Source organism: Phocoena phocoena, chromosome 2 (assembly GCF_963924675.1).
Source record: "Phocoena phocoena chromosome 2, mPhoPho1.1, whole genome shotgun sequence".
NCBI classification, from domain to species: Eukaryota; Metazoa; Chordata; class Mammalia; order Artiodactyla; family Phocoenidae; genus Phocoena; species Phocoena phocoena.
This window is the reverse complement of record NC_089220.1, coordinates 45,499,413-45,516,951: the sequence shown is the minus strand read 5'-3', so window position 1 is coordinate 45,516,951 and position 17,539 is coordinate 45,499,413. Positions and strand designations below refer to the sequence as shown.

Genomic DNA, 17,539 nt, shown 5'->3' with positions numbered 1-17,539 from the left:
CAAGAAGATATCTGGTGTCAAAAAAGAGGTAAATACTCAACACAATACTGAATAGAGACTATATGTACTGAGAATTCTACACTTGCAGTCAACTACTAAATTTCTACTAGCCCACTCCCCTATAACAATAATTAAGCTAAAAATCTCAAAAAGCAACTAAATTATATATTCAATTCTAAATCAAAGTTTAAAATATAAAGCTATAATAAAAGATGAAATGTGATGTTTACCCAAAACTCCCCTCCCTATCTGGCTGAAATAATGCTAGTCACACTAATAAACTTGTTTTCTTTTCCTTTTTTTAGGCCATGCAGCTCGGCTTGCGGGATCTTAGTTCTCTGACCAGGGATTAAAACCATGCCCCCTGCAGTGGAAGCGCAGAGTCCTAACCACTGGACCTCCAGGGAATTCCCTTAGTTTCTATTTTGCTCAATAGGTTCCAAGTCAAGCAACTGGTTGAAAACTTCAAAGTGAATGTAAACAAATTCCTAATTTAATGAATATGGAAAGCAAGTAAATGAGCTAAGGTTAAAGATTTTTAAAATACCTTTAAAGATAAGCATAATAAAGAATTTCAAAGTACTTTTTTAAAAGAGTCAACTAAGCATTTTCTAATAGCCCACCTCAGTTGCTGGGGATTTTCATGGATACCAACCACCCAGTAGTGATCAGATTTTCCTTTGCAGTGTTCTCTTGTGTTACATACAGGAGTCCATGTATGACCAAGTCCTCTGTTAAACATTCGAACAATGCCTTCTGAATCCACATAAAATGGGGTACCTATATACCAACAGAAAAACAAATCACCTGGAAACATAGCTACGTACTTGTTAAATAAATCCTTTTTCAAATACACACACCAATCAATCAACTTTCAATTCAAAAGCAAAACAAAAAACAAACAAAAAAAACCCAACCAAACAAAAAAAACCCTCCCCAAAACCCAAAGGCAAATAATCCAAGATTATTTCCCATAAAATTTCACTAACCACATAAAGACCTAACTGAATCAAAGGAAAAAAAAATTGCATGTGATGTGACTAAAATTTATGCAAAAAAAAGAGGAAAAAAAACCCTGATCAATTCAGAGAAAACTATGCCACCTGCTGGAATACAGCAGTTTTTCAAAGCCAATTTCAGTAAAGAAGTTAAAATTGAATCTGAAGTTTCCTTGGTCAGGAGAGACTTGGAAAAATGAGGAGAACCTAATGCAAGGTGGTGATGTAGAGAAATCTGTCTTTAGTACTCTTCTTCCTCCCCCCTCTCTTGGCCTTGTCACTGTTCTGTTCCCCATTCCCCACTGTTCTGCTCCTAGACTTACCTAGGAAACAAGTAAGCATCCCTGTTTCCCACCTACTCTGCTCCCATTTCAGGAAGTACATGGCAAATTCCCTAATTATCCTTTTTTTCTCTGTGACTTCACACCCCTCTTACTCTGCAAACAGCAGTTTCCTCAGGGTCTAGATCTGGTAACTGGGAGTAAAAAATAAAGCTATATGAATGGAAGTTATTAATGGTCACATTATTAAAGCATAAGCGACTAATTAATATCCCAGTAGAAAACATACAGAAATGGTTGGGCTTTTTTAAAGACAAACTGGAGTTTCCAATGATGTAATTAAAGGGCATGAATCTCCAATAATAGAAATATTTAAGCCAGAAGACAGGGTTAACAAGTGCCTTAAAATAAGGTACTCCTCAGTGTCCTTCAAATCATCTGTCATAACCCACTGTTAAGTGAGTCTACAACAGCACACTGTTCAACAGAAATATCACGTGGGCCACAAATGTAATTTTTAATTTCCTCCTGCCACATGACAAAAGGGGGAAAAAAAGTGAAGTTAATATTTTATTAAATCCAATATATCCAAAATATTATCATTTTAACATGTAATCAATATAAAAGAATTATTGAAATTTTTTACATTTTTAAAATTTCATACTAAGCCTTCAAAATTTGGAGAGTATTTTATAGTTATAGCACATCTCAACTCAAATTAGCCACTTTTCAAGTGCTCTATATATGGCCACATGTGGTTAGTGGTTACTGTAGTGGAAATCAGTAGAAAATTCTGATTTTCACGTAGAATCTGCTAAAAAAGCCAAAACTTGAACACTGATTTGTATCTCCTTTTTGCTAGCTAATAAACTTTCAGAAAAATTTATTTCCCTCTTTGTAAGTTTTCTAATCAGAATTCTGATGAAGAAGAGATCTTGTACATAAAACAGTGGCTACCTCGCCTGGAAATTCCAGTTTCCAGTTCTGCCAATATATTAAAATAAATAAATTTAAACATAAAATATAGACAATTTATCTTTAAGCAAATTAATTAGGAATAAATAATGAAGCAATTTTCTTCTTGAGAAATGACTTTAATATAAATGAATTTATCTTGCCTTCAGCTGAAAAGCCAAGCCATACAAGGTAGGATTTCCTCGTAAGAGGAAGAGGATCACCATGTAAAATTTGTTTTTTCTTTTTCCCCAGCTCCAGCAGTTGAACTCCAAGGCACTGATCCCCATCAAATCCTGTACCTAGTGAGAAAATGTAAATATAAATCAGGTATCAAAGGTTATTTAGCTATGATGTAGTTTAAATTATTTTCTCTGAATTGAATTTTATTTTGTGATAAATTCCTAAATTAGCAGTACTTTTTTGTTTGTTTTTGTTTTTTTGCGGTACGCGGGCCTCTCACTGTTGTGGCCTCTCCCGTTGCGGAGCACAGGCTCCGGACACGCAGGCTCCGGACGCGCAGGCTCAGTGGCCATGGCTCACGGGCCCAGCTGCTCTGCAGCATGTGGGATCTTCCCGGACCAGGGCACGAACCCGTGTCCCCTGCATCGGCAGGCGGACTCTCAACCACTGCGCCACCAGGGAAGCCCAGCAGTACTTTTTATAGATAATCCACTTACCTGAGGCACCATTCAGGCATTAGAAGCAGAATAGTATGCTACATGGACTATTTATATAAAGTGTTTATAAGTGGTAATTCATTCACTCAAGAAGTATTTAAAGAGAGCTTACTTTGTACCAGGTACTGAGGCTACAATGGTAAACAAGACAAAGTCAGCATTCTCATGAAACTCATATTCAGGTAGGAGAGGAAAAACTAATTTAAAAAGAAAGAAAATACTAAGTGTCATGATCAAAGATTAAAATACTAATGTGATACCGAGTGTCAGACTGAGTGGCTACTTTAGATTGGACAGACAAAAGTGGCCTTTTGAGAAAGTGAAATTTAAACTGAGATATGATTTGCAAGTTGGAGTCAGCCATCCAAACGACAGGGGGAGGGGCACTACAGTAGACAGGGAAAAGCTAATGAAAAGGGCCTAAGTTGGGAACAAGCTTGGTGAGTTTGAAGAACACAAAGAAGCCAGTAGGGCCAGAACCAGTAACAAGAAAAAAAGTGGTAAGAGATGAGGTTGAAGAGGCAGGCAAAAGTCAGATCATGTAGGACCTTGCCACCTGGGAGAACAAGTTTGATTTTTTTTTTTTTTTTTGTGGTACGCGGGCCTCTCACTGTTGTGGCCTCTCCCGTTGTGGAGCACAGGCTCCGGATGCGCAGGCTCAGCGGCCATGGCTCACGGGCCCAGCCACTCCACAGCATGTGGGATCTTCCCGGACCAGGGCACGAACCCGTGTCCCCTGCATTGGCAGGCGGACTCTCAACCACTGCGCCACCAGGGAAGCCCAACAAGTTTGATTTTTATTCTAAAGCAATAGGAAGACATCAGAGGATTCTGAGCAGAATGTTTTTAAAAAATCACCTAGGCTGCTATGTGGAGAATGGATTGTGGCAACAAGAATTGAAGCTGAAAAGCTAGTTAGGAGGTTATTCCAACAGTCCAAGAGATGATGTCTGGGTTGCACTGGGGGTTTAGTGGAGATAAAAAGAGACAGATGTGCAATGCGGTGTGTGAACTGACATGATAATGACTTTGCTGACAAAGTCAGCAATGTGGGGATGTGAGGGAAAGAAAGGATAACTCTTAACATTTCTGGCTTGAGTAGCTAGATTGATAGTATGCCGTTTACTGAAATGGAAAAACTAAGAAGCAAGTTTGGAGGGAAAAAGAAAGCCCAGAGGCTTTATTGTGACCAAGTTAATATGAGATAAATATCAAAACTCTACATAGAGATTTCAAGTCAGCAATTCGATATTAAGTCTGGAGACACAAGGAGGGGGTAGCGCTGGTGATATTAATTTAGAAGTCATGAACATATAGATGTATTAAAGCCATGGGTGTTAATGAGATATCCCAAAGTAGTTTCTCAAACTGCATTTTTTGACCTGTGAGTCATGAAATCAATCCAGAGTTACAACCAGAATTTAAAGAAAAATGAAATCAAAGAGTAAATATTGTCCATGAGACTTTCATTCTAGTTATATCTGCATTACAGTTAGTTAGTTATCTCTGATATATTCTATATCTATCGCTGTATAGAATAGCAACATAGAATATATTTCTCACTAGGACTAAGCAGTCGAAAGACTAATAGCTCCTGACCTAGTGAAAGGAAGAGAAGGGGGCTGTGACTGTGCCCTGGAGTACTCCAGCTAAGAGGGGGGCATAGGAATAGGAGCCAGCAAAGGAGCTGAAAGAGTTATCAGCTCCTAAGGAAAAAAAATGGGAGAGTGACATCACGGAAGCCAAGAGAAGAAAAGTATTTCTGGTGGAATTATTTAAATAAATAAGCATAAAAAGATCATCGGTAACCTTAATAAAACCAGCCTTAGCACAGCGATGGGGACTGAGGACAGAATACGAAGTGAGGAAAAGGAGGCAACAACTTTTTAAGTCACATTCAAAGTTGCTTTGGTCCTTCACACAAGGAATTAGTTTATTTTTTGAGGCATTTAAACTCTGATAATTCTTATAAGATATAGACATGGAAGCAATTAACCAAACTACCTTAGAATTCTTTCTATAGTACAGTTTTTCTATAAATAAAATGTTTTCATTTTCATTGCTATTAGTGAATACAACAAAATTCTGTACAAAGATTATACTGATTCAAATACTAAAATAAATGCAAAAGGAGATACAATCCAAAACAGAGAGAAAAAAAGCTTAAGTAATTTCCATTTTACTTCAGGTCATGGTAAAACTATAAAATAGTAGAAAAAATCTACCTCTGTGATAAACAATGACGAGCTGTTCTCCATGTCCTGCCACTGACACAACAGGCCCAGGGAGACTGAAGACCTCTTTCTGAACACCTCCAATGGTAAACAAGCGAAGGAGCAAGGCGCTAGTGGCAGCAGCAGCCCATCCCTGACCAAGACATATGGCTTCAATATTTTCATCCTGAGGCATGTCTACTATCCACTCTTTGCTTGAATCCCATGAACTAAAGTGCAGGCAGTGAAGCTTGCTAAAAGTTAAAACAAGACAGAAATAATCAAACTTTCACATTTGATATTTTATACATATATATGACTAATCATTACACCCAGTAACAATCAAAGAGTTTATTTTTCTATTACACACAGATAATACAAAAATGGCTTTAAGAAAGTAATTATGAAATATCCTTAAAATGAACTATGTTAAAACCATTAATAGTCATGTTACTGAAGAATATTTAAAGATACAGGAAAATGCTCACAATATAATGTTAAATGAAAAAAAGCAGGATAAAATCAGCAGAGTGTGATCCTAGGCTGCAGATACACACAAAAATCACAACCAAATTTTTAAAAAGGAAGGAAGCATCAAAATGTTAGGCAAGAGTCCTCCCTTTGCAAAAAAGAAAATTCAATATGGGAAAGCAAAGAGAAAAAGAAAAAAAAATCATAATCCCACCAGCAAGATTACCAACCACTGCTAACAATCTGATTTGTGTTTCCAGTCTTTTTTCTTTGCATATTTACATACATGCAAGTTATTATGAAACTTAAGCTTCAAAACGTAGATACCATAGTATTTAGAATCAGAGGCAGTACTGACTTCCTAAACAGTAATTTAAAATTCAAATTTAAAATAAAGAGAGATGAGGGACTTCCTTGGTGGTCTAGTGGGTAAGACTCCGCGCTCCCAATGCAGGGGGCTTGGGTTCCATCCCTGGTTGGGTAACTAGATCCAGCATGCATGCCACAACTAAGAAGTCCGCGTGCTGCAACTAAAAGATCCTGCATGCCGCAACAAAGACCCAGTGCAGCCAAAATAAATAAATAAATAAAAATAAAATAAAGGGGGATGGGAATTCCCTAGCGGTCCAGTGGTTAAGATTCCGCGTTTTCACTACTGAGGATGCGGGTCAATTCCTGGTCAGGGAACTAAGATCCCCCAAGCCAAGCAAGCTCAGCCGGAAAAGAAAAAGGGTGTGGGGGAGGGTGTGGACCTAGACATTATCATGTTAATTGAAGTAAATCAGAAAGAGAAAGACAAATATCATATGGTATCACTTATACGTGGAATCTAAAATACAACACAAATGAACATATCCAAGAAACAGAAACAGACTCACAGACATAGAGAACGGACTTGTGGTTGCCAAGCGGGAGGGTGGTGGGGGAGGGAAGGACTGGGAGTTTGGGATTAACAGATGCAAACTAGAATATATAGCATGGATAAACAACAAGGTCCTACTGTATAGCAGAGGAACCTATATTCAATATCCAGTGATAAACCATAATGGAAAAGAACATGAAAAAGAATATATATAACTGAATCACTTAGCTGTACAGCAGTAATTAACACAATATTGTAAATCAACTACACTTCAATAAAATACTTAAAAAATAAAATAAAATAAATAAAAGGATAACATTGTATATGACTCTGAAATAATATATCTAGGAAAACAAAGAGAAGAACAATGATCAGTCAGGAAACCATAACAATCTTAACAATCTGAAATCAAAATTGCACATGGAGCCAAGGGGGAAGGGGGATGTGAGGGGATGGATTGGGAGTCTGGGGTTAGTAGATGCAAACTATTATACACAGAATTGGATAAACACTGAGGTCCAACTGTATAGCACAGGAAACTATATATCCTGTGATAAACCATAATGGAAAAGAATATAAAAAAGAATGTATACATATGTATAGCTAAATCACTTTGCTATATAGCAGAAACTAACATAACATTGTAAAACAACTATACTTCCATTTAAAAAAATTGCCATGGAAATAAATGTTCTAATTATGTAAGATATTCTGAGTTAGAGACACTGAGTCAACAGTGATTATTTTAGTAAACTGATTTAATTCAATAATAAAGTATTGAGTTGATTTTACAATGTGTAAATTAGGAAACCAATTAAAATATTAAAATGACCCAATTTGGTGTTTCTCAGGCTTTAATGCATACTCTATCACCTGAGGATCTTGTTAAAATGCAGATTCTGACTCAGAAGGTCTGGGTTTGGGTCTGTGATTCTGTGTTTTCAACATGCTACCACGTGACCTACGCCCCTAGTTTGTGGACCATAATTTGAGCAGCGAGGAACTAATATATCCAGTCAGAAGGATTTTAATTTCAAATCACCTGGGAGTTAGTAAAATCTATGATCAAGTGTATAAGCACTATGATCAGCTGAAAAAATTAACAGGGCAAACTGGCTGAAATAACAAAGCTGAATAAAATATTTTTTCTTCTTTAAAAAAAAATACAGATTCTGCATCCACTGCTTTTCCATCATAATTTTCTTATCTCTATATCTACCTACCTACCTAGCAACCAACCAATATATCTAAGTTAAAGTTTTTTAAGTTAAAAAGTCAAAATGATAAATAGTACTAATAACATTTTTAGTGTGTTTTTCCTTTTTTTTTTTTTTAAAGAGAAGTTTCAAATCTAATCTATAGTGACAAAACCCACATCAGTAGTTGTCCAAGGCTGGGATTAGATTAACTGTTAATTGTTAACAGTACTTATTATATCTGAGAGTAGAATTCTGGGGGGAATTTTCATTTTCTAAAAATTCTGTACTACTTAAGCTTGCTTGTTTACAATTAATCCGTGTATTACTCTTATGTAAGAAGGGGACAAATAAGCAAAAACAGACATATGTTCTGAGGTATTACGGGTGTGCTGCTATTTGTACTAAACTCTTCCTTCTGAAATTCCATATTATAAAAGACATAATTTTGTTTTTTGTCTTACAAACTTTTTGTACTGAATTTCAACATTTTAGTACAACAGTTCAACAGTAACAAATTCTTCCTAATAATCTTGAATTTACCTTGCTAGTTCATCAGTGCTTTCACATGCCAACAAAACAGCTTCATGGGAAAGATCCGCTACTGTATAATTCAAAGTGTTTGCTAAGTGTGTTGCATGGTGTATGGAGGTATCATGGAACTCCACATCTATGGCATTGTCTTGCTCATCATTATAGCAGCGAATAATTCCAAGAGAGTTCCACACCTACAAACATGTAAGGTGAAATACAAGTCTGAGAAAGAGTAAAGTTCTTAGAATCAATAGACTAAAATTAACAAATAATGTAGTCTCTATCAGGGATTAAGTTATGGGAGCAACCACAGCTTACTTACCTCTAAATAGTTTCAGGTAACAGTAGTAACATCGGAGCAACAATTACTAATTATTCTCTTCCTCATGAGAAGAAGGTACATATATACTTATTTATTAGCAAATGGAATATTTTACCTAATATTTTAAAAAATTATATTACTGTCATAAAAAAATACAATTCACCTTTGGACAACTGAACCATTAAATTCATCAAACAAAACATTTCAAAAATGTATTTACTTACAAATATGACTGCATATTTCCTTTGGTCCAACTAACTGGTTTACAGTTGTGGCATAAATATATACATTTTAAGGCAGCATAGGACTTCCCTCGTGGCTCAGTGGTTAAGAATCCGCCTGCCAATGCAGGGGACACGGGTTTGAGCCCTGGTCTGGGAAGATCCCACGTGCCATGGAGCAACTAAGCCCGTGTGCCACAGCTACTGAGCCTGCATTCTAGAGCCCGCAAGCCACAACTACTGAGCCCACATGCCACAACTACTGAAGCCCATGAGCCCTAAAGCCTGTGCACTGCAACTACTGAGCCCACACGTGGCAACTACTGAAGCCCACATGCTCTAGGGCTCATGTGCTGCAACTACTGAGCCCGCATGCCTAGAGCTTGTGCTCTGCAACAAGAGAAGCCACCGCAGTGAGAAGCCCGTGCACTGCAACAAAAGAGTAGCCCCCGCTCGCTGCATCTAGAGAAAGCCTGCTCGCAGCAGCGAAGACCCAACACAGCCAAAACCAAATAAAAATAAATAAAAATAAAATAATAAATAAATAATAAAAAATATTATAATAAATAAAATAATAAAAAATTATTATAAAAATAATTAAACACACACACACACACACACACAAAAACAGGAATTAAAAAAAAAAGGCAGCATAAATTGATACCATTTGGAAAACCTGTCTTCCACTCATGTACACTACAGGCTCACACTACGCAGGGTAGGCCCTAGTGTTTCCTTTCCCCTACCACAAATACAACTAAAAGTATTTGACAATATTAGAAAAATTAAGATCTATTACTTGATGATGATTACTGATGGCAATAAAAAGGTTGTTGTTGTTTTTTTTAATAAAACATCACCTTTAGTATTTATCTACAAATTTATGCCAGGACCATACAATTTAAGAAGGACAACTGTCAAAGTCCTCAGTGGAAAACCTCAAATAATCAACAAATAAAAATATTAAACTTTTTTAGCTCTCAAACTTAAGACAAAAAGTTAATATAGTCATTCATCCATAAATATATATTGAATGCCTATTGTGCCATACCTTGTTCTAAGTGCTATCAGTAAACAAAACAGAAAAATCTCTGTGCTTCTGGAGAATATATTCCATTGGCATGGGGAAAAGGGGCAGATAGCTTTTTCTTTCATAGCACTTATCACCTTCTAATAGTATACCATACCAGTGGTTGCTTTCTAAAAAACACCTTCTAACTAGTGTGCTGGAATCAGTACAATCTCCTATATAAAAACTAATATGAGAAGTAAAGTTTGGAAGTATAGCCAAGAGGTACTACAAGATATACAGTCACATTTATTATGTTCATTATATGTCATTTTGCAAAGCAGAATTTTATTTAACACAACATTCAATAATAAGGTTGAAATAAGATTAAAACTGTGAGTTAACCATAAAATAAATCAAGCACAAAATTATAATCAACCAAAGTGTTCCAGGACAGTTAACGAAGGTTTTTAACAAATATTTTTACCACACAAAATTAACTACAGTGAGATAAAATGCTTAAAAGTGAGATAAAACTATTTTAAAGTTACATGTAGATGAAAGGCTTACCATGAATCTGTGAGTGAGATGCAAGGGTGTAGAACCTGACTGGAATGGCTTTTGCCGGGGCGTTGGCATAGGACCATCATAAAATGGCCTTTGGGATGTTACAACTGGTAGATTGTGAATGCTGCCTGCCTGATCATCCTCCTCCTCTTCTTTGAGAAAACTAGAACCAGTTTTTATCATTGTAACATCTAGAAAACAAAGGATTATAATTAGAGAATCGTAAATACCTATTACCTTGAAAAAGAAAAGCATTACGAAATCTAATAACCTTGTCCATTCATATTTAGTAACACTAACATTTTAATACTATTTGCCTCTTTCACTGTGTTAACATCTGCAGTGATCATTCAAAAGCAATGGAGGGTAAAACTGCTGGTACCTTAGCATGAATCAAAGCAGTGGCACCAATCTGTATTAGTAGTCAGTGTATTGTTAACCAATTGCAGTAAAAATAGTAAAAATAGTAATTTTATTAAATCTTGATCTTTGCATAATTTTTTAAAAATGTTCTCTGTGTTAAAATGGGAAGTGTGCATAAAGAATTGTGATGGGGGATTTCCCTGGTGGTCCAGTGGTTAAGACTCTGTGCTTCCAATGCAGGGGTTGTAGGTTCAATCCCTGGTCAGGGAACTAGATCCCACATGCTGTGCAACATGGTCAAAAAATTAAAAAAAAAAACATGCTGTGTAGTGCGGCCAAAAAATTAAAAAAAAAAAAAAAAAAAAAGAACTGTGATGGTTGTCTCAAAAAAAAAAAAGCAATTCTGCAACTGAGTTGTAAGCTGAACTAGCTAATTTTTTCATGTAACACCATTTTTATTGGAAATACCAGATAAACTATGGTTTATCAACTATGTGGCAAACATTTTCTTAAAAATGAAGTGAGCTGGGAGAAAAATAACTGACAGAATTTGTGGTCAATGATAAAACTGGAGCTTTCAAGCGAAAATCAGAATAGTGAAAAATGTGTATCTGCCACCATGAGCTTGACTGCTTTGTAATATTTAAAAACTTCTGATGAGATTGGCGATGATACTAACAAATATTATTCTGGATAACGTGTCAATATTAGGAAGGTCTGCAAAGCTCAGGAAACAGTATTTTCCAAATTAACAATGCATACGTGAAAAAATCAAACATGGTAAAAGATCCATTCAAGTTAGACCAATGGATTTTAATGTAATAATAGAGTTGAAAAGTTCACCGAAAAGTTTTCAGATTCCACATTGCAAGTAATCTTTAAGAAATTATCATTTGTTGCATTTTGGTCCAACATCGAAGAAGAATATCCGCAATTCTTTCAATAGGCTATTAAAATACTTCTCCTTTTTCAAACTACATATTGTGTGAGGCTAAATTTTTTTCACATACTTCAAACAAAAACAAATATATGGCAGTAGACTGAATCCTGAAGCACATGAAAGAATCCAGCTGTCTTCTACGCTAAGATCTGCAAAATAATATCATTTTTCTAGAGTTGTTTTATTTTCATAAAAAATGTTATTTTCATTTACATATAATGAGTTTATTAATGTTACTTTAAAATGAATATTTTAAAAATTTCTCAGTTTTAATTTCTAACATAGTAAATAACAATAAATATAACTCCACAAACAATTTTCTTTGGGGTCCTCAAAAAATTTTAGGAATGTAATGAGCTCCTGAAACCAAACATTTGAGGAGTGTTATCCTATAAACCCTATATGCTTTAAATGCAGCACAACTTACCACTGTACACTGGCATTTCACTTGGTAATATTCAAATGTGTTAATTTTAGCATATAAGTTGTAACAGTCACTTTATTTAAAGGTTTTTCATTACAATCCCAGTACCTTTAACATATATCAAACTATTCAGGTTACCTATTTCTTTTTGTTTAAAAATTTTTAATATGTATTTAATTGGCTGCACCGGGTCTTAGTTGCCACGTGTGGGATCTTTAGTTGCAGCACGCAGGATCTTTTACTTGCGGCCAGGTTACCTATTTCTTGAGTTAGCTTGGTAGTTTGTGTCTTTCAAAGAATTTATCGATTTTATCTAAGTTGTTGAATTTATGGACACAAAGTTGTTCATAATATTCACCTATTAAACTTTTGTTATTAATAGCAGTGCTATCTTACAGAAATATAATGTGAGTTACATATGTAACTTAAAATTTTCTAGTAGCCATAAATAGTAAAAAGAAACAGGTGTAATTAATTGTAATAATATACTGTACTTAAAATATAATTTCAACATGTACTCAATGTAAAAAATGACCAAGATATTTTACATTCTCTTTTTTGTACTGTCTTCAAAATCTGGTTGCATTTTACACTTAAAACACACCTCAATTTGAACTAGCCACATTTTAAGTGCTCAAAAGCCATAAGTGGCTAGTGGCTATCATATTGGATAGTGAAGGTCTAAGGGATACACTGTGATGATACCCCTTTCATTTCTTATATTAGTCATTTGTGTCTTTCTTTCTTGATCAATCAGGATAGAGATTTATCAGTTTTATTGATCTTTTCAAAGAATAAGCTTTCGGTTTTACTGACTTTTCTATAGCTTTTGGTTGTCAATTTCATTGAATTCTGTTCTTTATCATTTCCTTCCGTTTGCTCGCTTGGGGTTTAATTTCCTCTTCTAGTTTGCTAAAGCAGAAGCTTAGATCATTGTTTTGAAACCTTTTTCAACATACGTATTTAATGCTATAGCTACATTCTACCAATCCAGTACTGACTTTAAATAATAGTTTTAATAAAAAATTGAAAATATTGATCAGTAAGATGGATCATCCCATTCACAAAGTCAATTCATACCAACTGAGTTTTCATCATCTTCTAGGATATGACTTCGCTGTCTAGGATGACCTGAAGCCAGCATGAGGTCATCATCATCTTCCTCATCATTTATAATCCGTTTTGAAAAAGAGCGGGTTTCGACTGCATTGTCCTTTAGAAAATCACCAGCACTACTTGTATCTTCTCCATCAAAAAGATCATTATAATCCTTTTCTACTCTGCTGGATACCTTGAACAAATTAATACAAATTAGAAAGTATTAGTGAACTACTTAGATAAACACAATTACTCAAAAGGCAACGTTTTAATATGTACCCATAAACTCTACCAAGTAAGCAAGTGCCTTGGTAAAAATAATTAACAAATATGTTTATGAGGATTGTATTATATTTATATAAGACCTAGTCCTTACTTTAAATGCCTATAGTCTACGGATAAGGTGGAAGTATAAGACAGACATGTAAAAAAATACATGTGTATACCCAAATATAAAGCAAAATTTTATTCCTCACAATCATTCTCCAGAAAAGAAGTCACCTATGAGTCCTTACAAAGTCTGTCATTATAAGATATTCTCTCATTTACTTTTACTTTGAACAAGATACTCCTTAGGTAAGATGTTTACTTTAAATGATCTCAGTTAAAGCTTGTCTTTGGGGTATTTTTTGATGCTTTCAGAAGTAAACAAATAGAACCAAAAGAAAAACAAAAGTGGTAAATAAATCCAACATTAATCATTGATTCCTAGGAACATGAACATATCATTGCAAGTACTGAATGTCACTGTAAACAAGTTTTGAGATCACTTTAAAAAGTGAATAGTAAGCAGATACATTGTAAGGATCACAATTATTCCTACAGAATGAATAAAAACTGTACAATGTTAAGTCAATGGAAACTTATAGTTGGGTATAAAAGTCTAATGAGAACACCATTAATGGATTCAAAAGGGACTATATCACAAATCTTTTAGATGGAAGTGCATATAACTGTGTTCTGGAAAGTTGACATTTAAAGAAATGAGAGAACAGAAAAAATACTTCTAAATTCATATGTTTAAACAAATGATTTGAATAATTAAATTAATAACTATTGATAAATGCTATAAGAAGATATTTAACTATTTTATCCATAGTCCTAAAAGCTTATGTACTCAAGTTGGTCAAAAACTTTTTTCGGGAGGGGGCTTCCCTGGTGGCGCAGTGGTTGAGAGTCTGCCTGCCGATGCAGGGGACCCAGATTTGTGCCCCGGTCTGGGAAGATCCCACATACCTCCCACATGCCGCGGAGCGGCTGGGCCCGTGAGCCATGGCCGCTGAGCCTGCGCAAATTTTTTTCAGACTTCCTTATCAAAAATGAGGGTTTTAACTTACGGTGAGAGGTGTTGTAACAGAAACATGTACTATGAGGAGTAAAAGCAAAAAGGAGAGAGTGGGCAATTCTGGATAGAAGGGTTAAGGTTTTATAAGAGGTGACCTTTAAACTAAAATATTTTAAATTTTTTTTTTTGGCGGTATGCAGGCCTCTCACTGCTGTGGCCTCTCCTGTTGTGGAGCACAGGCTCTGGACGCGCAGTTGATTTACAGTGTGTATTAATTTCTGTTGATTCAGTTATATGTATATGTATTCTTTTTCATATCCTTTCCCATTATGGTTTATCACAGGTTACTGAATATAGTTCCCTGTGCTATACAACAGGACATTGTTGTTGAACTAAAAATTGTTTCTCAATTTAATTTTCTTTTTTATCAACGTTAGACATGCATATAAATTAGTCAGTGTTATCAGATTTAATATAAAAATGAAAACAATCCTCTGCACAGCCTCCGACTTACTTCTCTGCTCTCAATTGTTTCTTTTGATACTTTCCTCCACACTTGTAAATCATATTCCAGTGAAATTTTTTGATTTTTCAGTTTTAATTACCTATTTAATAGATGTTACTAACTTCTTTCTGTTAAGAAAGATGAGGATTTGGTGCCATTTTTCAACCACCACTGCTTCCCTTGTATGCATATACACCATTCTCCTACTCCTGCCCACCCAATACAGATATATTCTCATTTTGCTTGGATCAATTTACAGTATTTAGATTTATTATGACCATGTAAATGCTATTCATAGCTGAACCCTAAAGCAAAGGAAATAAAAGCAAAAATAAATAAATGAAACCTAATTAAACCAAAAAGCTTTTGCATAGCAAAGAAAACCTTTGACAAAACAAAAGGACAACTTACTGAATAGGAGAAAATATTTGCAAATGATATGACCGATAAGGGGTTAATATCCGAAATACATAAACAGCTCAACATCAAAAAAACAAACAACTCAATTAAAAAATGGGGAGAGGGCTTCCCTGGTGGCGCAGTGGTTGAGAGTCCGCCTGCCGATGCAGGGGACATGGGTTCGTGCCCCGGTCAGGGAAGATCCCACATGCCGCGGAGAAGCTGGGCCTGTGCGCCATGGCCGCTGAGCCTGCGCTCCGCAACAGGAGAGGCCACAACAGTGAGAGGCCCGCGTACCGCAAAAAAAAAAAAAAAAAAAAAAAAAAAAAGGGCAGAAAAGCTGAATAGACATTTTTGCAAAGAGGAAATGCAGATGGCCAACAGGCACACAAAAAGATGCTCAACATTGCTAATCATCAGGGAAATGCACATCAAAACCACAATGAGAGATGGATAGACCTAGAGTCTGTCATACAGAGTGAAGTAAGTCAGAAAGACAAAGACAAATACCGTATGCTAACACATATATATGGAATTTAAGGGGAAAAAATGTCATGAAGAACCTAGGGATAAGACAGGAATAGAGGCGCAGACCTACTGGAGAACGGACTTGAGGATATGGGGAGGGGGAAGGGTGAGTTTTGACAGGGCGAGAGAGAGTCATGGACATATACACACTAACAAACGTAGTAAGGTAGATAGCTAGGGGGAAGCAGCCGCAAGGCACAGGGATATAAGCTTGGGGCTTTGGGACAGCCTGGAGGGGTGGGAGGGGGAGAGTGGGAGGGAGGGAGACGCAAGAGGGAAGACACATGGGAGCACATGTATATGTATAGCTGATTCACTTTGTTATAAATCAGAAACTAACACACCATTGTAAAGCAATTATACCCCAATAAAGATGTTAAAAAAAAAAAACCACAATGAGATATCACCTCACACCTGTCAGAATGGCTATTATCAAAAGGAACACAAGTAACAAATATTGGCAAGGATGCAGAGAAAAGGGAACCCTCCTACACTGTTGGTGGGAATATAAATTGGTGTAGCCACTGTGGAAAACAGTATGGAGGGTTCTCAAAAAACTAAAAATGGAACTACCATATGACCCATCAATTCCACTCCTGGGTGTACATACGAAAAAAACCAAATACACTAGCTGGAAAAGATACATGCACCCCAATGTTCATAGCAGCATTATTTACAGTTGTCAAGTTATAGAATCAACCTAAGTGTCCATCAACAGCTGAATGGATAAAGAAGATGTGATATAGATAGACAGATACATAGATATTGGAATACTACTCAGCCATAAAAAAAGAATGAAATTTTGCCATTTGCAACAACATGGATGGACTTGGAGCTTAAGGTATTATGCTAAGAGAAATAAGTCAAACAGAGAAAGACAAATACTATATGATATCACTTACATGTGGAATATAAAAAATATAACAAACTAGTGAGTGTAACAAAAAGAAACAGACTCACAGATACAGAGAACAAACTAGTGGGGAGAGGGGCAATATATGGGTAGGGGATTAAAAGGCACAAGCTATACTGTACAAAATAAGCTACAAAGATATGTACAACAGGGAATACAGCCAATATTTTATAATAACTATAAATGGAGTACATCCTTTAAAAATTATGAATCACTATACTTCAATAAAAATAAAATAAAATAAAGAATTTCTCTGTTTTGGTTTTTTCTTACATGGATTCCCCAAAGATCTTCCAATCTCCTGCCTGAAAAACATAAGACTGGCTGACAACACTCTGGGAGCCAAGTATGAAAAGTGAGCTGGGAATTTCAACGTTCAAGTATATACATTTTCATTTAATCCTTTTCAGTACAGTATTCCTCCTTCACCCAACACCACTCAATTGTACCCAGTGTCCCTGGATCTGAATCTCTGGGGACTCAGGCAAGCTAAGTGGCACCTCAGGGGAAATAATGAACAAAAACAAGGCAGCCTGTTTAAAGCAGTTCAGTCAGGCTGTGCAGCTAAGCATAAGAAGTATATAGTTAGCTCTAAGAGTTAGGGGAATTCATGACAGAAAAACTTAGGCTGAACTAAGTTACAGTTATTAACTAATTTTCATCTATAAAACATTTATTTAACTAAAAACACCTAGAACACCAGGATACTAAAAAATTACAGTTTTCCACAAAGGTATTCCTTGGAAATCCATGAAATATTAATGGATATTATATGG

At 35.7% G+C, this 17,539-nt stretch overlaps 1 protein-coding gene across 1 annotated transcript in view; it reads right to left on the bottom strand.

Moving 5' to 3' along the window:
- Positions 1-17,539, bottom strand: part of WDHD1 (WD repeat and HMG-box DNA binding protein 1) — a 57,363-nt gene that overhangs the window by 21,966 nt on the left and 17,858 nt on the right. The window contains exons 10-15 of the mRNA XM_065871581.1: positions 13,116-13,326; positions 10,312-10,499; positions 8,199-8,383; positions 5,139-5,380; positions 2,398-2,535; positions 624-780 (exon numbers count right to left, since the gene is read on the bottom strand). Of these exons, the coding sequence (XP_065727653.1) occupies positions 624-780; positions 2,398-2,535; positions 5,139-5,380; positions 8,199-8,383; positions 10,312-10,499; positions 13,116-13,326 (1,121 nt within the window). The remainder of the gene's footprint in view (positions 1-623; positions 781-2,397; positions 2,536-5,138; positions 5,381-8,198; positions 8,384-10,311; positions 10,500-13,115; positions 13,327-17,539) is intronic.